This window comes from Meles meles, chromosome 2, assembly GCF_922984935.1.
Source record: "Meles meles chromosome 2, mMelMel3.1 paternal haplotype, whole genome shotgun sequence".
NCBI classification, from domain to species: Eukaryota; Metazoa; Chordata; class Mammalia; order Carnivora; family Mustelidae; genus Meles; species Meles meles.
In genome coordinates this window covers 11,728,310-11,752,420 of record NC_060067.1, presented here as the reverse complement: position 1 = coordinate 11,752,420, position 24,111 = coordinate 11,728,310, and the positions used below count along the sequence as shown (strand labels likewise).

General features: G+C 36.3%; 1 protein-coding gene across 2 annotated transcripts; it reads left to right on the top strand.

The window, feature by feature from the left end:
- Nucleotides 1–15,019: 15,019 nt before the first annotated feature.
- ODAM (odontogenic, ameloblast associated) lies at nt 15,020–22,017 on the top strand. Of its 2 annotated transcripts, XM_045984734.1 has the most exons (10): nt 15,020–15,070; nt 15,156–15,197; nt 15,972–16,019; nt 16,569–16,802; nt 17,437–17,484; nt 19,416–19,520; nt 20,288–20,335; nt 21,124–21,195; nt 21,623–21,784; nt 21,988–22,017. In XM_045984734.1, exons 1-10 carry the CDS (start codon nt 15,020–15,022, stop codon nt 22,015–22,017), a joined length of 840 nt encoding a protein of 279 aa, XP_045840690.1. The 2 variants fall into 2 exon arrangements, with proteins under 2 accessions (XP_045840690.1, XP_045840698.1); XM_045984742.1 differs by lacking the exon at nt 20,288–20,335.
- The last annotated feature ends 2,094 nt before the right edge of the window (nt 22,018–24,111 follow it).

Below are 24,111 nucleotides of genomic sequence, written 5' to 3'. Positions count from 1 at the left end.
GAAAGAAAAAAATATATATATTTAGATAAACTAGTCAAAAAACGTTAAAAAAAGAAAAGGGTAAACGTTTTAAAAAAAATTAGCAGAAGAAGAAAAAAGAAAGAAAGAAAATTGAAAAAAGAAAAAAAAAATTGAATTAACCGCAAGACTAAAGAATCATGGGAAGAAAGCCATGAGTTCCGTGCTTTGCTTTCTCCTCCTCTGGAATTCTGCTGCTGTCTTAGGAATTGAACCTGCTTTCCTTGATAGATGAACTTCATCCTGGCTGGATATTTTGTTGATCTTCTGGGGGAGGGGCCTGTTGTAGTGACTCTCAAGAGTCTTTGCCTGAGGCAGAATTGCACCTAAGTGAACCGATCCAAAAGCTCGGTTCGCTTTTGGGGGATAAGAGAAGAATAAATGAAACAAGATGGGATTGGGAGGGAGACAAACCATAAATGACTCTTAATCTCACAAAACAAACTGGGGGTTGCTGGGGGGAGGTGGGGTTGGGAGAGGGGGAGGGGGTTTTGGACATTGGGGAGGGTATGTGCTATCGTGAGTGCTGTGAAGTGTGTAAACCTGGCGATTCACAGACCTGTACCCCTGGGGATAAAAATACATTATATTTTTATAAAAAAAAAAAATTGGAAGGGGAGGCAAACCATAAGAGACTATGGACTCTGAAAAACAACCTGAGGGTTTTGAAGGGGCAGGGGTGGGAGGTTGGGGGAACCAGGTGGTGGGTAATAGGGAGGGCACGTATTGCATGGAGCAGTGGGTGTTGTGCAAAAACAATGAATACTGTTACGCTGAAAAAAATAAATTAATTAAAAAATAAATAAATAAATGAAAAAAATTTAAAAAAAAAAAAACCTTCCAGCCAGAGTGACACATACCACGTCTTGCTCATATTTAATAGGCCAAACCAAGTCACTAAATTTCAGGGGCCAGACAGTAGAATGTGATATTCTACTGGATACCAGGAAAAGGAATGAAAATATTTGGTAGACATGGCTAACGACTAACACAGTAGCCCTTGCTTACTTGATAGACGCCAACAATGAAATCTAATCACATTTATTTGTTTCAGATTACCCTCTGTGATGTAGCCTCTATCTTCCAAATCTCATCCCAACAATTTCCCATAGGAATCTATGTTCCAATTATCTTGAAGAGTTATTCCTCCATAAGTATCGAGCTATGTTCTGTCCCAGGATTTTGCACACGATGTATATTTTGCTTGAATTTTTCATTCCACCTATGAATTCCTACTCCTCCAGCTCAGGGTTTCTCTGCCCTATAAACAGCCCAAACCATTCCTAATCCATACGGTACCATGGCATTCTATTCTATTCCGTTCTTATCAAACAATATTTGTTTATATGTAATTCTCATTCTGTTAGACTGTAAGTGTTCTGAACACAATTATCTCTAGATCATTGTTAGTAATAAATAATGTTTGGTTGAAGGAATAAAGTCATCTGCATTTTAATAGGGGACACCAAGATTTAGCAAAGAGAATATTAAACTTTCATCAATAAACCAGGAAAACTTTGAGGAAAAAAAATGTAGGAGAGCAGGGGATAGTCATACGGGCAGTAGCTTTTCATTCTTCACTGATAAAGCTGACATTCCAAAGTAAACTTTCCTTTTATTCTTTTAAATGCAACCTGGTCATTTTAAATTAGAGGATCACATAAATTTGAATCAGATTGGGAATTTATTTTTAAACTACCTTTACCTCTTAAAGACTTCTTCCTGGAAAATGAAATATGTCAAGTTTTCCCTAAATTGGTTTATTGAGAATTATTACTATGGTGAGCAATGCATTTACACATTTAGCAGCATTTACATTCCATAGATATCCTAGAGATAAGCATTTAGTTTGCCCCATTTTATGGAGAAGAATACAGGGTTAGAGGAAGTAGTTAACTTGCACAAAATTACACGGCTGGTAAATGTATGAAGTGGGATTCAAACTCAAGACTTTTTTTTTTTTTTTTTTTTTTTTTTTTTTTTTTTTTTTTTCTTTTCAAATTAGTGTTTTCATTTTTGGAAGGTAAATACCCAGTAGGGGAATTACTGGATCATATGGTAATTCTATTTTTAATTTTTTTTTTTCTCATTTTATTTATTTTTTCAGCGTAACAGTATTCATTCTTTTTGCACAACACCCAGTGCTCCATGCAAAACGTGCCCTCTCCATTACCCACCACCTGTTCCCCCAACCTCCCACCCCTGACCCTTCAAAACCCTCAGGTTGCCCCAACCTCCCACCCCTGACCCTTCAAAACCCTCAGGTTGTTTTTCAGAGTCCATAGTCTCTTATGGTTCGCTTCCCATTGGGGAGGGGAAACTCAAGACTTTTTGATGATGAAGCCATGCTATCAACAGTCATTTATGCAATAAATATAGTAAATAAATTTATCATGCACCTGTGTTTATTCTAATAAATTATCCTACCTTATGTTAAATTAAGTATCTTCTCTTTACACTGTTTTTTTTTTAATTTGTTTATTTGTTTATTTACAGCATAACAGTGTTCATTGTTTTGGCATCACACCCAGTGCTCCATGCAGTACGTGCCCTCCCTATTACCCACCACCTGGTTCCTCAACCTCCCACCCCCCCACCCCCCTGCCGCCCCTTCATAACCCTCTGGTTGTTTTTCAGAGTCCATAGTCTCTCATGGTTCATCTCCCTTCCAGTTTCCCTCAACTCTTTACACTGTTTTTATTCAAAGAGCATTGACAAATTATAAACTTGTAATAGTTTGGGACTCTTAAATTTTGATGAAATCGTACCTGACAAACACTATTGTTTTCTTGTCAAATTTAGGGCCTAAGTTGGGCCTGGTGCTACATGGTGGTTACACATCCAGAAATCTGGAGACCATCCCACCTACTCTGACTGGCACATATCATTGGGTAGAATATGTCCTTGAATTCTTTGGTACTTTTGACATTTAAAGGGAAAAAAAGCAATGCATTTGTTTTCTACGAACTTCTCCGACCAAGAATTTCCTAATATCACAGTGGAACTGCCAAAGAATTCTAAAACACATTCTCCAAAGTACATATAATTGGCCCTAGGCCAGGTCTTCACAAGTATTCCTTTCAGGACTCTAACTGTATCAACCTGTGCCAAAAGAATTTTTATCTGAAGGCTCATCTGATCTCTGAATCTAAGTCAGTTCTCCAAAGTCCCTGTGAAGCATACAGCCAGGAACTTCATTCCACCATCCAACATAAACTGATTCTTATGGTCCTTTACAGACATATTTTTATGGGGAAAAATTGAAAGTGGGTGCCTGGGTGGCTCAGTGGGTTAAAGCTTCTGCCTTCAGCTCAGGTCATGATCCCAGAGTCCTGGGATCAAGCCCCACATCCGGCTCTCTGCTTAGCTGGGAACCTGCTTCCTCCTCTCTCTGCCTGTCTCTCTGCCTACTCTCTCTCTGCCAAATAAATAAAATCTTTTAAAAAATAAAAAATAAAAATAAACGTGTCTTCATAAAGTCTTCTTGGATAGAGATTTTACTTGTTAATTCCAGCTTTCAGTGATTTTTCTGTACTTAGAATTTGTGTGAAAGCCCTAACAAAAGAAAGTTGCTCGTTTCAGCAATAAGAAAACCCAATGAACATATTTCATTGGGGCACATAATTAACATGACCATTCAGTAAATTTTACCTTCCAGAGAAATCAGGATGAGTAATTCCTGAAGAAAGAGTGCCCAAGTAGTTCTGCTGTACTGGCAACCAAACAGGCCATGATGCTTCAGAATGATTTCCCACAAGTCATTTCATTGACGTTTCTTAAGAGAGTCATTTCAACCCAACCTGATACTTACTCAAAGTCCAGGCTCAGACAGATAACCCTCAGACATTCCGCAAATTATTACACAGTGTTTATTCATGGACCATCTTGGTCTCCTTTATAGAGATTAATTTCATGATTCTTTCTCAGTGATACTCTTTTCATTCATTCATTCCTTCAGGGATATAACTTATTTTGTAGCATTTTTAATTAATTTTCCCCCAAGACACTGTTTTTTATGACAGCATAAGGAAATTATATTTTCCACAATAATGTAAAGTGGATGTCATAAAGGAACATCTTAATAATAAATATCATTATCCTACTATCACAAAATAATAAATTATCCAAATACCAAAAATACAAAAAACAATAAATGTCTTAAATACTCATGTATGGATGTTACAACAGGATAAAAAAGAAGACAGATACATTTGTAGAAACGTAGGTTCATACACATCAGACCCATGCCAAAACACATTCAATTAACTAAGTAATTTTTTTTTAAGAGGCACCTGGTTGATTCAGTCAGTTAAGCATCCGACTTCTGATTTGGTTCAGGTCATGATCTCATGGATCAGGAGACTGAGCCCCACATCAGGCTCCACACCCAGCAGGGAATCTGCTTGAGGATTCTCTTTTTCTCTCTCCCTCTCCATCTGCCCCTCTCCCTGCCTGCTCTCTTAAATTAATTAATTAATTTTAAAAAGAAAACACGTGATCTTTTTAAATGTGCACATACATGAAAATACAAACATTAAAGTTTATGAAATAGGTCTTTAATGAATTATGTGTTTTGGTATATATGGTTGTTAAGATGATGATTTTGGACTTGTACAGACTTCAGTTCAGATCCTGCCCCTGGAACTCATTATTCTCATACCCTTCAGAAAATTTCTCAATCTCAGTGATTTCTATACTATTCATTTATAAAATGAGAATATCAATATCTAAAACTTAAGGTTGTGAGAGGATTAATACAATTGAGTTGATTTATATAAATAAAGTACTTGGGATAATACCTGGCATAATCTATATGTTAATAAGCAATATTTTTGTTCTCATTACTTCATTCAGAAACAGGGGCTGAATGTGACACTTTACAGAAGTGTGCAAGTAAATGCATGTTTGGTGTACACATCTAAATATAAAAAAGAAAGAAATCAAGAGCAAGAAGTCATGGAAGGTAACAGCACATACATTTAGAAATTTGATGTGGCACCCAATTATAGTCATGAGTTTAATTTCAGAAAGAAAGTAGAACTCTTTGTAATGTTACCATTTATCAGAAGTCACATGCAATTCTTACTTGACAAAAACAGAAATAGACTAGTAATTTAAAACATTTCTGACTGCTGAATCTAAAATACCCAATTAAGCAGATACTTTAGGGAGACACAATATTGGTATTTCCAGTTTCTTTCTAAACTTCTGGAAGCAGTCCCTATGAGGAAAGTTGCTATGGCACTTATTTATTAGCTCTTGGCTTCTGCTGTTTTAAGTGATTGTTTCTGCAGATGGAAAAACTTCTTGGAAAAGGAATAGAGAAAATTAAGCTTCCTTCATTGAAATGTTCCAAGAACAATAAGCACTGTTCTTCGGTGACCTTCATGGTTGCTAATCTCAGCTGAAGGCACTTAAACTGTAGATTTTGGAACAATAATCCTGGACATACTTCTTCATATCATCAGTATGAGTTTCTTTACACTGATGAAAAAAGAGAAGTAAAATGTCTGGCTTAGTATCTGTCTTAGAAAACTCCCAAAAGATCTAAGGCAACCCTCTGAAAATCCAGAAATTGGGAGATAATGACTATAACAGAAAATATGTCAGAGATTGTATTATTCAAGACATGTGGGGGAATCTTCAACAAATAATCAGAAAAAAATCTTAAGCAAGAAAACTGGGATGTTTATTTAACATATCTCAAAAGTACATTGTAAAAAAATTATCCAGTATCTTTGTTCTATATAAACACTTACAGAATGGTGTAGAAATAAGCATTTTCCTTGGTAAAGGACCTGGGTTCAAATCAGTTTATCACTAAACAACTAAGCCACCTTGGGCAAATTACTTTGCTGAGTCTTAGTTTGCTCATAAGTAAAATGACAATGAAAATACTTAGCCGATTCTTAGGAGGATCAGTTGAAAAAATGTATTCAGAAAACATAGCTGAGAACCTGATAAAGGCCCTAAACAAATGTTAGTTTCACATATCGCTAAATACCTACAACCTCAGTATAAATTGACAGCTGTGGGAGATACACCATGTAAAACACTTCTTACCAGGGCAAGAAAACTACATTATTTGGCCGATTCAAGCACTATCCATTATGTGAAGGCATTACTTTGCTGGAGTTGACTTTTATTACATCTTGAGATACAATCTTTAATATTAGGAATTTTAAGAGTCAATTGTTAAACAACTGGTAAACTGAAATGGGCCCCTGTGGAAATCAGAAGATATAACAAAAAAGAGGTTTTCTGTTTGTCTGTTTGTTGTCAGAGATCCAGTGTACCGGGACATCACTGACTGAATGAAAGGACAGAATTCGAGAAAAACAACAGTGGGTAAAACCAAGTGACTTTTCCTTAATAAAATGTTGAAATTAGTATTTTGGAAATTTTTTCAAGAATATTTTTAATTCACAGACTAATTGGTTGATAATGTACATCTTAGTTTTGGTTCAGGAACCTACCTTTTCACGCAGGTGCTCTGTGGATCTTCGATTTCTAATATCACACTGGCTCTTTGCTTTTCACTTCTGTTCTACACCACGTGCTACTCAATTTCCCATCCTCGTCTCGTAAAAAAAGGTATTTCTGTAATATGCCTCATTCTTTCATACATTTAACAAATAAATCTTGTACCAGGCCCTGGGGATACTCAAGATACCTACAGTCTAAGGTCTAGTATAACTAACATCTGGTACTTCTTGTAAGAACCGAGCATTCATTATCTTAACAACCCAATAAGATTACCCCCATTTTACAGAAAGGTAATCAGTTTCAGAGACATTTAAAATTTGCCCACAGCTCAAGTACCTGCAGCTGGCAGTTAGAATTGGAGCCAGGCAAAATGGCTCCAAAGTGCATGCTCTTGATATTTATTTGAGGCTCTTTGAGATGGAGAGGAGTTGAAAATTGGTAACAAATAAATGCAATTTATATAAATGCCAAGTTTTGTATGAGTTTTTGGAAATTATTAGGGCATCTGGGTGGCTCAGTCTGTTAAGCATTTGACTCTTGATTTCAGCTCAGGTTTTGACCTCAGGGTCATAAGTCAAGACCGCACTGGGCTCCATGCTGGGCATGGAGCCTACTTAAAAAAAAAAAAAAAAAAGTTTTTGGGAATTAAATTTCCACAGCCCTGGTTTATCCAGTCCTGACTTTGTACTCCACAAATGCATGTAGTGCTAAACTTCCAGTGTATGCACTGCAAAACTGCCAGGTGCTTCCTGCCCTAGTGAGATCTCTGCTTCTGTCTCTCTTTCCTCCTGAAGCTTGGTCAGTAATGCTTTGCAAAGGGGGGGGGGGAGGGGCAATTTCTATAAACCATTATAAAAAAAAAAATAACCAGCAATAATTTCCCATCACAGACTCTATATGTAGGACATTAGAGCTTTCCTGTTTAACCATTTTTATGCCCATTATATCAGATAATATTGATTCTTATTCAAGATACATCTAATTACTAAAATACATGACAGTAACAAATTTAATGGAAAGTTTAATTCTGTATATTAGACCACAGCCTAAGGCACAGAAATAATAACATTCACAATTCAACACATGATAAATGCGAGTAGCACACGGGAGGTTATTTCTCAGAAGTAATCCAATCTCTATAGTGATTCAGAACTGGCTAATGTGATGAGAAATTATTAACACTTGATGAACTATGATCAAGTTTTTATTACATGTCACTCAAAAAGTAATATTTCCATGACGAAAAACTTGGGAACTGTCTCAGGAAGTAGACTGAAGTGGGGATTAACAGGCAGGAAATGTATTAAGGGACCTTGGAATTAACCACCAGGGAGTGGAGGGAAAGCAAGCAGGATCAGATAAAGGAGGAAATCAGCTGCTATGTAGTCAACAAACACAATTCCCATGGGGAATTGTGGAGCCAGGGTGGCCAGTGTCCTGGCCTTTAGTGAATTAGTTAGATGGTGAGTCTTGGCCTGGGAAGGGAGAAGTCCGCTGAGGGAGGCAGGTGAGGCAAATGCTGAAGAGGCTGTTAGCACTCCCAGCTGCTAGGGCAGTAGGTCCTTCACTCCTGAATGGGGCTCTGATTTGGGCATCGCAGCATCTATGATAGAGACACATAGAACTCTGAAAAAGAAGAGTTAGAAACTAAAGAAGATTTTTTTCATCAATAATTCCAAAGATCTGTCCTTTGGTGAATATGGGTGACCAACTGACCAACACCAGTAATTTAGAGAGAATTATTCCCAAGCTGGAGCAGGATGACAGAATAATATCTCACAGCACTTTTATCTACATGTCTTCATAATCAGAGTTTACTATGTGGAGTGACCTCCAGCATACAGTTCCCATTTATAGCATTATTTTTCATAAACTTTATACTGATTGCTTTCTTACTTCTGATCCTTCTACCAATTTATGTCCCATTTCTTTCCTTAACTCTTGACTTGACACTAAGCCTTATTTTCCAAGCAACAAATACCAGTTCTCCCTTTCGTGTTCAAACAGCAAGCAGGGAAGGAAAAAAAAAAAAAGCAGACATTTATAAAATTGCTAGGGTGTGGATTAAGACATTACAAATACAGTAACACATAATTACAAATAACCACTCCTTCCCACCATATTCTTCATGCAAGTTCACCAGAAATGGGTAACAGATTCTATTTTTAAAAAGTATTTAAATCAAGCCAGAGGTATCATTTTTGCTTGGAATAAGAAAGACACTGCATTAGTAATTTTGTTGTATTATAATATGCTTATACAGCAGAATGAGCTTCTAGAAGGAAGAGTAATTTATTAAACAGTATAATGTCTCATTATCAAACACTTCAATGATTTTCAGTATCTGTCAGTGCTATAAGTAGCATTTAATGTAACTCTCTAAAAGTATATCTTGGAATTTCCAAGTTATAGGGATTGCCATGCAAATGTTCAACATATACTTGAGTATTTATTATGGGTCAGTCACTGTTCTAAGCACTGGGATAAAAAAGAAAAAAAAAGAATCTATCCTAATGTAATTTTATCCTAGTAATGGAAGATAAAAAATAAAACAAGTTATTACAAATATTACTTTTAAAACTACTAAAAAATAAACAACAAAATAAGCAAACAAATATAGTAAACACAGTAGACACAGGCTTTGCAGAGAATTTAAGTAGGGTGATCTGATAGAGACGATGCTCTAGACTGGGTAGTCTGGAAACATCCTTCTGTGGAGTGACTCCTAAACTGGATGACAAGAAGGCTTTGGCTCCTCAGTGATCAAAGAGAGAGCATTATAGGCATAGATAACAAATGTAAAGAGCCTCAAGGCAGGGATAAATTGAACATGTTCAAAAGTCAGAAAGAAAACTAGCTTGGTTGGAGCTTTGTGAACAAGGACGGAAGTGAGGAGCAGTGAAGTGCAAGAACAGATCATTGCCATTTAGTAAACCGGAACAGGTGGAAGAAAAGGGAAATAAATGGAGTAGGAAACAAAAAAAGAAAAAGAGTAAATAAAGGGACGAAGCCAGGGAGAGAGGAAGAGGGGAAGAAGAAAGGAAGACAAGACAGCAAGCTTTCTGGAGCCATAAAATACCACTGCTGTCAGAAAGCATAAAATCTTGTGGAGGAGATAAACTCTTGATGTAACAGAGTAGAAAAAAAGATAACAGAATTCTGAGGGAGAATTAAATCAGACTGTGCTAGGGTACTACTGCCCTTGACTGGGACAGTCACAAGAAGTCCCAGGACTACAGCATGGGCTTGGCTAGACGTCAGGGGGAGAAACCCAGAAATTATGGAAAGGCACTAATCTTAATTTAAGTTATTAGAACTACAAGATTTTTACTAAGATGGAGTTTGTTTCTGGGAGGTTATAGTACAGAAACTAGGTTAGTGCCGAACTCTGATTATAGGCCCAATGAGAAGAAACAGATACAGGGGTCATGAAAGTAGAGGTCCGAAATTTATAAAGAGTGAAGGACACAAATCAATATGATAGAGGTTCAGTAGAAAAAGAAACTATTTCAGGTTAGAGGACAAAAGAATTGTTTCTTAGAGAGGCTGAGTATTGATTATGCCCAAACTGGGATGGGTTGTGTTTGAGAGAACGTGCCTCCCACTGAATGTTCTAGAGGCCACACTCTATGGAATCACAGGCACACTTTTGCAGCCCAACTTCAGTTGTGTCTGGCCTCTCAATTACTTGAAACTCATGGGTCCTTTTATGAAAGAGGAAGTATATATTCCCTTATTTTTCTTAATATCTCTATTCCTGAACAGGTTACTCCTGGAAATTATACTTTATTTTTTTTAAAGATGTATTTATTTATTTATTTATTTACTTGAGAGAGAGAGAGCATGAGCACATGAGCAGGAGGAGTAGAGGGAGAGGGAGAGGGAGAACTTCAAGCCGATTCCGAGCTGAGCACAGAGCCCAACGTGGGGCTCTATTTCACAACCCTGAGATCATGATCTGAGCTGAAACCAAGAGTCAGAAGCTTAATGGACTGAGCCACCCAGGTGCCTCCTGGAAATTATACTTTCTGGTCATAATTCACAAGCATATACCTACAAATCTGATATATAATGAAGTCAGTCTCATATTATCAAGCCCAAGCTATTAAGCTAGAATGGATTGTCATAGTGGAGAGGTGGTGATTAATATCCAATAATGCACATTATTAAACAGAAGGGGCCATTTTAGTAAAGTCTCATAGAGATTAAAAGTAAGCACTGTATGTAATAGAAAAGATTGACTGACAGCTTGCTTATCTTCCATATTTATGGCACAATTTAATAATCAAATAATTGTTAGAGTCACCTATTACCTTGATTGAGCTGAGATTCATTATTCAACTCTGGCAGTATATGAAAATACTCACTTTTATCACTTATTATTTTTATCTGTTAATTATCTTTGGAATCGTGCTATGTCTCTCTTCTCTCTGGTTAGGCAGCTTGGTGATTTGGAAAGACTACTTGATTAATAATCAAAAGACCTAAATACTAGCCAGAATTCTGGTACTTTATTGACAGTGGGGGGAAAAATAGCAATGAAGCAGAATCATATCTGTTTTATTAATACTAACTTCTCAAAACCCAGTAAGGACATGGATAAAGAAGTTATACAATAAGTATTTCTTTTTTAAAGCTTTTTTTTAAAGATTTTATTTATTTATTTGACACACAAAGAGAGATCACAAGTAGGCAGAGAGGCAGGCAGAGAGAGAGGGAAGCAGACTTCCTGCTGAGCAGAGAGCCCGATGTGGGGCTCGATCCCAGGACCCTGAGATCATGACCTGAGCCGAAGGCAGAAGCTTAACCCACTGAGCCACCCAGGTGCCCCACAAGAAGTATTTCTTATACGAATCAATGAAGTTGCTGAGCCTTCTGTACCTCAGCTTTCTCACTGAAACATGGCAATGATATAAGTATACTACCTACTTTACATGTCATTAGAAGTTCCTGGAAAATTATAACTCATACATAAGAAAATTGTTTTTATTCTAAGCAGTGCTAAAATTCAAACTCTATTCTCTTAGAAGAATTGATCTACTTCACAATGGCTCTCTGTAAGTTTCTTAACTGATTTCTCAGGTTAGTTGAAGAGGAAAAAAAGCAGAGATAATGTTTTGAAAGGACTAATATAGAAGCCATTGTTATTTGTGCTTCATCATCTGTCTTACTGGAACAGAGCAAAGTTAAGGATAATTTTTTTAATGGTACATAACCCAACAATCATATGTACTTGGCACAGATGTTTGTTTTTGTACTTTTATTTGAATAGAGGGGTATCTGGTGTTCTGGTAATCAAACTAAAACAAAGTAATGAAGTCACAGGCACAACATCTGGTTCAGGATTTCCTCATTGTAAGGTTCCTCAATTTAATGTCCCTGCACCTTAATCCATACAGACTGACATTGCTCTGGATGTGTATCGCCTTTCTCTCCTCTGAATAAAGAAACTATTTATTTCACAAAAGTCAATGGAGTACTTACTGGGTGAATGACATTGAACACAATATGAGTTAAGTCAACATAGCAGAATGGGAGAAAGAGACACAGACAAGATCCACACTAAGAGGTGGTAAGAATTAAATGAGAGCTCCTTGCTACTTCCCCTCCTTCCCAGAGGTAATTTTGCTCCCAATGACATAGGGAGCGATCAGGTAGGAAAGCAGCGCCTGCTCTTTTCCATTTCAATATGGTGTATAACTGGAGAGTTTTGACTGCTTTCCTTGAGAATACTCAAGTAACGGAAAATAAAAACAAAAAGAAAATAATAAAAGAAATCTCCTTCCAACTACCTTCAGATCTGAGGAATGTACCTAGGTGAAACTACTCATCATCAAGATAATTTTTACATTGACTATATTTTGGCTCTATAATACAGATCCTAACTTCAGTGTTTGGTCCTGATAATTTTCTGGCTCGGTAGTGGAATTAGCTGCCTAAGATCCCACACAATGCAACAGAAAATCTCCAGGACTGAGACCTTAATGGTGTATTAAATTTAATTTGACATGCAGAAGAGACCAAGGTCATTAACTGGAAATACATACCATCAGGCAATTTAGAGCCGGCTATCTAGTTCATCCACCCAACCATCAACCAGATTTTCCAAGTAACAGCTGGTCACTTTAACTACCAGGTTTAGTTAAATCTGCATCAACACTTGAGGCACTCTAACTATTTGGCTAATTTAAAAAGAAACTTTCAGAAATCTTGGGAAAGTTCCTTTCTAACAGATACTAAATCCTAGTGGCTACTAGGATTTAGTAAAGAAAGGCATCTTGTCATCTATACTGTATCCTTCCCTCCTGGCTTTTTGTTGTTGTTGTTGTTATATAACAAAAGGTATATTCATTTTTTTTTTAAATCTTGAAAATGTTTATTCATTTTTTTTATTCGTTTATTTGTTTATTTACAGCATAACAGTGTTCATTGTTTTGGCATCACACCCAGTGCTCCATGCAGTACGTGCCCTCCCTATTACCCACCACCTGGTTCCTCAACCTCCCACCCCCCACCCCCGCCCCTTCAAAACCCTCTGGTTGTTTTTCCGAGTCCATAGTCTCTCATGGTTCATCTCCCCTTCCAGTTTCCCTCAACTCCCTCTCCTCTCCATCTCCCCATGTCCTCCATGTTATTTGTTATGCTCCACAAATATGTGAGACCATATGATACTTGACTCTCTCTGCTTGACTTATTCATTTTAATATTAATGAGCCATGCAAGTTCAAGAAGTGTCTCATCCTACTAAGAAAGATGTATTCACTGAAAGGCAATAATGTTGTTTTCCTGCATGATAGCTACCACTAATTGTTCAAGATGAAATTAGCCAAAGAACTCTTCCAGTGGAAATCAACTTATCATACCTTATGACACCACTATGATCGTGGACTATCTACTAGAATGAGGTCAATAATAACAGCAAAGAAAAACAAGACAAATGAGAAACACACAAAAAAGAAAATTTAAGTAACAACAAGGTAAAAATCATAACAGTATATATTTTGAATGCTAAAATCATATTTATCAAAATAGACTTTCAAACACAAAACATTCACCACTCTTTTATGAAAACGTAGGCCATCATGCTTCATACTTATTAAGTTAGTTTTCCAAGCAACATGATCACATGGGGACACAGATGTCACAGATACATAGAAACTAAGCAAATTTTTTTAGGATTCCATTCCACAGGTAGATAGAAATACATTGGTCTTTTCAAGGTTGAACTTAAATGAAAGTAGTTCATATTTACTCAGTCCAACACTGATGAACCAAAGAATCTTAACTGCCCAGACTAGATTTTGAATTTTTATCTTTTAGAACTATGTCTTACATCTAATAATTCTGTATTTTACTCTTGAAATAAAAAACAATCACCCATTAATCTTTGAATAAAGGCTTAAAAGTAACTCTACTACTGTATTCATATCGAGGATGATAAAAGGAGCAGAATAAAATTATTCTAGAAGATTTAGTCATAACTAAAGCAAAAGCCAGGAATGATCACTAAAAGTGTGGGAATCCCTATACCGCCTAGATGATTAGGAAAGGGGTTATTAGCTAAGCCATTGTCTGAAACCCACTGAGTCACTGGTCCCTTTGAAATGATTGGTCATTCTTTTCTAAAGATGGGTTTTTAAATTTAAAAGAAGCTTCAAGCAGCTGAGCTGAAAGATAAAAAGAACACAGATCTTGTATGGGTTTAGATTTCTCTTCTTAGGCAAAGGATTGAGGTAAGATATCAAAATCTTTGCTTTCATAATTTTAAGAACCCAAATCAGTCAACTCAGAAGGATAAATTACCAGGGTCCCCCTGAATGCTTACATAGATCAGTAATTTGAATTAGACCAGGACTTTTTACACCTGGAGGACAAGAGATAATATGCTTCCACAGGTTGCATTATAAATTAGTATTACAGTTTTCATATTTTATAATACAGATTTTATAACTCTTTCCTTAAATTAGAAAAATATTGACTCAGTTGCTCAGTTTTAATGTATTTCATGTTATTAGTCTTTAAAAAAAAGACATATCTGTTATTGGACTATTGTCAGATCTTTATTGTAGTATTTTTATTACTATGTTAAATAGACATTAAAACTGTCTTCACAACAAAGACCTAGTTCATTGACCCCAGTCATGGACCTCCCATGATCAGAAGGACCCATTCCCTGATGTACAGAATAGCGCAAGGAGGCCATCTTGTTCATTAACTCATTCAGCTACATCCCATGCCACCAAAGGAATCATTTGGTCAAGCTAAAAGGACAAGCAAACAATTCTGTTTTTTTGTTTTAAACAACTGCTCTGAGAAAAAGAATAGATTCTATTATAGATATTTATAAATTTACCTTTTTTATTTTAAATCGTAACATACAAGTAAATACTACAGAACTCACCCAACTACACTTCTGATCGAACAATATCACCACTTATTGTTATCATGATTTTTACATAGAGGGTCTATTTAAAGCTCAATTTGACATTTTATTTTATAGATATTTCATCTGAAAATGAAAACCATAATTCTTCTTGGGCTTCTGGGAGCCACAATGTCAGCCCCAGTAAGTGATTTCACGGTCCATCTAAAATCATTGTGTGAAACCTGTAACAAATCCTTCTTTACCATTTCTGTTTTTCATTTTTTAGCTTATCCCACAGCGTGTGATGTCTGCAAGCAACAGCAATGAGGTTAGTTTAAATACTTACAAGCAGCTCTCCATTTTGTTTTCCTTTTTGTCTTTTAAGGAAACTCAGTGGAGAAGAGATTAAAACCTTCATTCTCCAGCTTGCCCTTTCTCAAATAGACAAATCTTTAAAAAGGAGGGGAGAGGCAGGCACCAGGGTGGCACAGTCAATAAAGCCTTCTACTCTTGATTTTGGATCAGGTCACAATTTCAGGGTCTTGAGATTCTCTCCTTGGGCTCAGCACTCAGCAGGGAGGCTGCTGGGATTCTCCCTCTCCCTCTCCCTATCCCCCTACTGTGCTCTCTCTCTCTCTCTTTCTCTAAAATAAATAAATAAGTATTTTAAAAGCCTTAATTAATTTATCCTAAATGCATTTCCAACATTCATGTTTATTTGGTATACCAGGCTTTTTTCTACAATACTATTTGCTCCCCATGTGAGTGTAAAATCTTTAAAAGCAGAGACAGTATCTCATATATCTTTTTATTATAATAGCACCCAATATGGGTGTATATAGATATTTAAGAGCGTAAAAATGACTGACTAAACCACAGGAATGGGCTAAAGTTGTGCAATCTCAGACCCAGTGGAGGAGAGGTCGTTAAATCCAATCTCTAATCACTGTAATTTAGTACAAGCTTAGTGAGAAAACACCCCTAGCAGGAAACTGATCAGTCAGCCCTGGCTTGTTCTATGTTTGTAGTTTGAGCTTGTATTGTTCTCAATAGTTTTATCATGTGTAATCATCTTGTTTTCATATTATCTTTCCTTTTCTAGTTACTTCTGAGTCTTAATAATGCTCGACTTCAACCATTACAGCTTCAGGTACCTCGATAATTATTTTAAGAATGCTTTTCGACTGTTCATTTCTTACAGTACTTTGTAGAGAACAAAATGTTCACTGATTTCATTTCCAAAGTCTCAATTTTTAAGATTATAAATTTGTCCCACATATTCTAACAACCATGTGTCTGAAGACAAAAGTAAAAGCTGTAATCTGATTAACATTTATTGAAAACTTGGTAAGTGCCAGGCACAAATTCTCACAACTGTGAGATAGTTAAATTGACTATTTACACACAGTCATACTCAACTATGAAAATAAAAGAAAAAAGACTTAAAACTAGTCTGGTAACTGTAGAAACCATACTCTTTACCCATCTCATTCTGCCCCAATTTTTTTTATGAGCACTGGGAAGTTGGCATTGTTCATGCTACTTGCACAGCTCATAATGTACTAAGATGCTGTCCTTTTTTATAATGCAGCAATGGAAGTGTAGAAATTGTCTACATTTTCCCTTTTTCTTGCTCAGGACTGATTTAAAATTCTTTGCAAGATGAAAGAAATGCTTCCTTTCTTTTGTGTCCTTCCAGGGCCCATTTAATTCGTGGATCCCTCCTTTCTCTGGGATTCTGCAACAGCAGCAGCAAGCTCAAGTTCCAGGGCTCCCTCAGTTCTCCTTATCAGCTCTTAACCGGTTTGCTGGATGGTTCCCAAATCAAATACCTTTCCCAGGATGGGTCAATTTTGCCCAAGGAACCCAGGTGGGACAGCTGGACCCCTCACAGCCTCAAACACCACTGCAGAGCCATCAGGGCCCTAATCACGTAAGTCGGGGCTCTCCCATCCTGTTCTGAGGAGACAGAACACACGCTGAATGTGAAAATGAGTAGGAATCAGCTTTAAAATAAGACAGGGGTTACCGAGAAAGACATTTTTCTCATTATTTGCTCTACCATCATTGGAAGTACTTCCTTTTCTGATTTCTAACATGAAAATAACATTTAAATCAGCTATTCTATCACAGCCACAAATCAAGAGTGTTACAAACATGTCTGAGAAAAGATAATTAGGGAAATTTCATCTTTAAAGAAGAAACAATTTGCATTGAGGATATACATATAATAGATGACCTTGTGTTGTCACAGAAGTCTTTAATACAAATTATAAATGTATATGACTAGGTCTAAGAAAAACAGCTCTGGAATTTTACATTAAATAGTCAAGTATAACTGGGGTGTCTGCGTGGTTCAGCTGGTTAAGCATCCAACTCTTGATTTCAGCTGAGGTCATGATCTCAGAGTCGTGAGATTCAGCCCCATGTGGAGCTCCGTGCTGTGTGTGGAATCAGATTAAGATTCTCTCTCCCCCTCTTTCTCTGCCCCTCCCTGCTGTGTGCACTAGCTCTCTCCCTCTAAAAAAAAAGAGTCAAGTATAACTTTTTTATACCTTTTTTGGCAGGTTATGCCCTATGTGCTCTCCTTCAAAATGCCTCAAGAGCAAGCTCAGGTAAATGAGTAGAATACCATCACTCCTACAGACAAATGGCTAACTGTACTCTCTATCTAATGTTTTCTTTTGTATGTGTAGCTCTGACTCCTAGAGAAGGACTATGAAAACTAATATAATTATCACTGTTTAGTACCACTATTGCTGGGCTGGCATCAGTTTGATAATGTTAGGTTCACTTAATAATGCTAAGGAGAGTCCCCAGAACCCCTGAGTTTCCAGGGCATTACTCTATTGGGAATAAAGGAGCTCAATATACTGTAAGTCCTAGTCCCTCTGCATGGTGTTTGTACTGGCATTTGGAAACTCAAGAGAAATACCATGGGCTGACTTTGCTCAACCCTAAATTTTGTTTCAGAGGGAGATGCATTAAACTGATAAAATATGATATGATGTAGAGATAAGAAACACTTGCCACATTATTTGGCACTCGGAGCATTCTGTTCAAAATATTACCAGGTTCTTGTATATTTTCAATTATTTCCATATTACAATCAAATGAGGGGTTTCCATTAAGTAAGAAACCTTAAAAAATGAATGCCAATTAGTATACTCATTAGAGTAATATGGAAAACTCTCTCCAGATTAGTTTCACCAATTAACTTTACAATAGACTAGGTTCAAAGAAATATGGACATGGATAAATTATTCACCAGCAGAGGACTGACCATTTCATAAAAAGTTACACCAGTTGGCTCTCCTGTAATCATAATTATGTAATTTTTGTCCCACACTCATTATAAAATAAAAGTTACTTCTAGACATTACCTCATTCTATGCCAGAGCATTTAGAGAGGTAGATACATGGTAAGTGGGATTACTTCATTTTAAGGATCAGGGAACCAAGTATTAATGAGATTAAATCCCCAACCCTAATCAAGTAAGTAGCTGAGTTGGAATGTAATTCTTCATCCTTCCTCAACCACTAAACCAGTGGTTCTCCACCCTAGCTTTGCATCAAAAGCTATGCTGGTAATTTTGAAAATTACAAATGCCTAGACTCTACCCACACCTAATGAATCAAAACATGATGAGTGGATCCCAAATACGATTACCTACTAAAATGCTCAAGAGGTGATTTTAATTCTTAGCCAGAAATAAGAACCACTGCATAAAATGTACTTCTCAAACTATAGTTGTTTTTTTTTAACTCTTGTATTTAACACAGTCTCTTATTTAATTATGCAAGGACACAAAACATACTAATCTCTATATATGTACTAAGATCCCCATTTTCTATAAACACATATGCATGCATAGACAAACACAGGCATAAATGGAAGCCAATATATGATAATGTGGGTGGTAAAGTTGCAGGTGATTTATTTCTTCCTTGTCTATTTCTGGATTTTCCAAATATTCTAAAAAGTCTTATGACTTATCTTAATTATTATTAAGATAATTATGCACTTATTAAAGGCAAAACATTCTTGAGAATTCATTCATTATCATAGCACTTCTAATAACATTCTTGTAGAATAATGATTCTCAAAAAATATAGGGAACATGTCCAGCAAGTCAGTCATGACTTCTCAGATATTCACAAAGTAAACTGTACATTAAGTTTCTATATAAAGTATATATACATATACATATGTATGTATGTATATATATATATATATATATATATATATAAAACAGCATACACACACACACACACACACACACACACACACAGTTTGTATACAAAGTCCATGGTGCCCTTTCTTAAAATTTAAGCCTATTATTTTGCTACTTTTTTCATGTGTTTGGCCAAGCAACCTTGAAACAAAGTCCAATGTCATGTACAATATGAGTTATTTCTAAAGTCTGAGAAGGGCTGCTTCATGCATTATTTTGTTCATAAAGTTACTAGCTATAAGCCGAAGGTTTTTTTAAAAGGCCTCTGCTGATGTCAAAGAAGCTCTTACATACCTTTCTTTTACAAGTAGATGCTGCAGTACTATCCAGTCTACATGCTCCTACCCTGGGAACAATCTCAACCAACAGCCACACAGTCACCTCCACAAACGGGACAGCAGCAATTTGAGGAGCAGGTACTACTGTTTGACTTTAGCCTGACTAGTTCCATCTGAGACTAGAGAGACAGTAAATTTTCAAAGTAGACACTATTTGAGTGTATTTACTGCAGAAGTTCAACAGCCTGAACTGGTGGTCACAAAAAGATACAGTATGTTATCCTAACATATCACTAACTTTGAAATGTTCAAAGGCTGGATTTTAAAAGAACGAAGTCGGTGAGTGGACTTCAACAAAATCGGAGGCCAAAAGATGAATCAACTTGGCAAAATTTTTTTCTGACTTTTAAAAAGCTACCAGCATCCTACTTGTCATGTTTACATGTGGTTATTGTAAGAAAAAAAAAAATAGCTTCCATGATGGAAGACACTTACGATCACTAGATACAATTAGATAAGGTTACTATTGAGTTTTGTGGACCTACAGCACATTTTTAGAATTCTAATGTAATTTCAGGTGGCCCATACATAACTAGATTTCTTTCAGGTATAATGGGGAAAAAATTAACAGTTTATCACCACTCTAAAACCAAATTAGAGAAAACTGAAAATTGTGCTTTAAGTGACTGGTAGTAGTAATTCTAATTAAGTTGTGTCAAAGTCATATGGTATTAAAAGGATGCTTGGTAGATTAACAAAAATTTTTACCACCTAGAATATATGAACTTTCAAAAAAGCATTTAATGTAATATAAATATATATATATAATTTTAAATAATCATTTATTACAAAATTATGACAAAATCATCACAGTGAATCTAACACATTTTCCAAAAATCTAACAGATGCCATTCTATACTCAATTTGGATATATTCCAGTACAAGCAGAACCTGTAAGTAATGCATACTTTTCATTTAAAAAAAAAAAACCACTAACTTTTGAAATGATTTGCTTCATAACATATTAAATCTATGAGCACCCTTTAGCCAAAAATCCAGTAGGAATAAACCCATAGTTGAAAAAAGTTGGAGTTACCTACTCATCTCAATGAGGGAAGACCCATATGGGGACCTGTGGGTGTCTCAATAGGAAAGTGACTGATCGTTCAAAAGGTTTGGGCTTCTGTCAGCCGATTTTGCAGAGAATTCAAGGAGTAATGGTTCACTCTGAATTAGGTGTTCTCAAGAAGCGATGGGCAATTCTGTGATTAGTAATTAGACAGTTCCTTCCTAGATGATAAAAGCAAAGAAGAGCGAGGCAAAGGCCCTGCTTGTTAAAGAAGGAAGAGTTACTCAAATTATCCAGGATATGAAGATGCCTAGTATTACTGTGGCTTGCGTGGCAACCTTGCTTTAGACAAGATTACACAGCCGTCTTGTTTTTGTTGCATTTCATCGTGTTCAGACATGACCTTGCTTGAAACTGGTATTCTGTAGGATTGTTCATGTTCAACAGAACACCAGGGTCTAGCAGAGAATATCCAGTAAGCTCCTGACAACACAAGCAGGGTTGTGCGTCTTGTGTCAGAGGCCACTTTTCTCTTTCTCAAATCTAATGATTATTTTTGTTTTTAAGTAACTAAAATTGAAGAAGTTGGGAAGGGTGTAACCGCCTTGCATGCCAAACTACATATTTTAAAGAGGAAAAATTTAGACTTTTTTCAACTTTCCAATGTTACAGGTTATGCCAGGAGGACAGCAGCAACTAGCTTTAGACACCCTCCTAGGCACAGCTCCTGATACTGCTGTGATGGTAAGATTCCCTTACCACCCTGTGCTAGCTACCAGAGGTCAGCAATTGGCAGCCTACAGATTCCTGTACTATTGTTCATTTTAATGGACTTTACTATTATTTTTTCATCAAAAATTATTCTTCCTTCCACCTATAATCTTTTACCAGTCAAGGTTCAATTTACTCAGTCTATCATATGTTTACTACTCTATATCAGATACACTCCTAGGAACACTCATTTAAAATTGGGTGTTAAGAAACATCCAAATTTGCCGGTATATATTTATGGTCATCCTATGATAGATTATAATAAAAAAAACTAATAAGGCATTTACTTCTTAAATAAATTGTTTGACTTGCATCTCAATCCTGTTGCTTTATATTCTTCCCAATTTTGATCTTGTATTTGAACCTGTAACCACTTTGTGTTCTTTCTAATTCTATATAGCCAGCAGAAGGAGCGATACCATATTTACAAAAAGAAGGGATAAACTTTAAACATGCCAGTGGAGGAATTTTCATTCCTTCAACTTCACAAAAACCCAGTACTACAAATTCTCTTGCTCCTGCTGTCGACCCAACTCTTACCCCAGAGCTGATGGAAAAGAAGGTAGAGTAATCAGATTTATTTTATGTAAAAAATGGTTACCTAATGGAAAATATAAAGTTAATGTTAATTTATAAGACTAAGTCATAGAAATGATGTGAGAGTTAATGATATAGTAAAACACATTGTCTTTACCTTAAACAGGGAGGCCAATAATTTAATTTTGATTTAATAAGCACTTCTTATGAATATCCTTTTCTCGCTAGGCCAAGACTGATTCCTTAAAAGAACCGTAAGATGTTTTCCTAACCATTCAGAGTTTTTGGTAGGTATTTGCCACAAGGCATGCATTAAGTACACATCCTAAATTAAAATTATGACACATCCTAAATTAAAAGAGGAAAAAAAAACCATCAGGGGAACTAATGAAAAGGTCTTACCCAAATCAAACAAACAAACAAAAAATGCTTATATAGTTCTATAAAGCTAATAATAATTGTGGGACTTAAGCCACTTTTTAAAAATAAAAATAAATGTTTGAGAATCATGTCTGCCTATACCATAAATTTGGTATAGACTCTGAAAACACGAGTAGTAAATATACTAGGTCCATATAAAAGACATTCTACAAATACAATACAGAGTTAGCTCTCCTAAATCATCACTGCACTTTGCAAGCCAGAAGTGGTAACAATGTCAATACATCTGTATTAGACTGGAATGAAATAAACCCTCAAAGTGATTTTAAAAATATTGCAAAATCATATGGAAATTTAAAATTCCATGACCTTCGGGGCACCTGGGTGGCTCAGTGGGTTAAGCCTCTGCCTTCGGCTCGGGTCATGATCTCAGGGTCCTGTGACTGAGCCCAGCATCAGGCTCTCTGCTTGGCAAGGAGCCCGCTTCCCCCACTTCTGTCTGCCTCTCTGCCTACTTGCGATCTCTGTCTGTGAAGTAAATAAGTAAAATCTTAAAAATAAAAATAAAATTCCATGGCCTTCATATCAAACATAATTGATTAATCAATTACCTGTCCTATTGGGCTTGGTTGGCTGTGAGGTTTGTGGGTGTCTGGCAGAAGGGCAGGCTGGGACAGCACAAGAAGTGAAAAATACACACTAAAAAGCAAACAATTTGGCTTGAAGGGAAAAGTAAAAGGCAAGGGCTTTTTTTTTAACTCTCCTCCCTGCTGCCCATGGTCTTTACTGATTTCTCCTCTTGTGAAAATGAATCCTCACCATTCTTCAGTTAAGAAACAAAACAACAACAATAACAAAAAAAAAAAAACTCTATAAAATACAACCAGAGTGAATAGTTTAGCCTAGATTTCTTTAGTCTCTTTTATAATGTGACATTTTGTACAACATCAAGTTATTTAATGAGAAATACTAAGGGATGTCGGTATAGCATGACCTTCCTTTTATGTGACAGAGTGCCAGAAGTAAAGTTTTCTAGTTTTTGTTAAGTATTTTAGAAAATATCTCGGAAATGTCCCACAAAACAGTCTAAAGGTATTAAAATGCACTCTTGTCTTATTTTTCAGAGAAAAAGCTACGGCGGTGCCCCGGATATCATTTTAGGCTCTCTGCTTCCTCAGTGCCAGTAGCAGTTCTTTGAAATATACAAAATACTCTTCTCTTGAATTTCTTTTTATTTATCAATAATATGACACTTTTTAAATAAGTCATAGAAAATAATATAATCATGTAAGTCCTGTCTTTACAAAATTACGTTTCTTTTCAAATATCCTATCATTATATAATCTAGAAAGGATCAACAAGAATAAAGCTAGTATCACTGGATCAACTAATCATTGCATTTATTATTTATTAAGGGTAGCTTTGGAAAATGAGAATAAAGGTACACTGTCACTGAATTTATGAGTATGGTGATTGTGAATAATGAACTAAAGTATGTACCTTTGGGGTGGCTGGGTGGATCAGTGGGTAAAAGCCTCTGCCTTCAGCTCAGGTCATGATCTCAGGTTCCTGGGATCCAGTCCTGCATTGGGCTCTCTGCCCAGCAGGGAGCCTGCTTCCCCCTCTCTCTGCCTGCCTCTCTGCCTATTTGTGATCTCTCTCTCTCTGCCAAATAAGTATATAAAATCCTAAAAAAAAAGTATATACCTTTAACATATCATCTCCTTATTACCCCTAGGCCCATTTAGCTAGACTCCTTCTTATGCAGTTCCTTTCAGAATCAAAACATTTGGTGGCAGAGATCATGAAGTCCATGCTCCCAGTAAGACAGAGAGATGCCTGTTCTCACCAAAAAGTTTAGATCCCTACAAACATGTGGGCTGGTTTGAGGAGGCAGCATTCTGTTGAGAATATGGCATAGATTTCAGATTTCATTATATCTGGCTTTCGATATGGTTTTGAGCCTTCAGC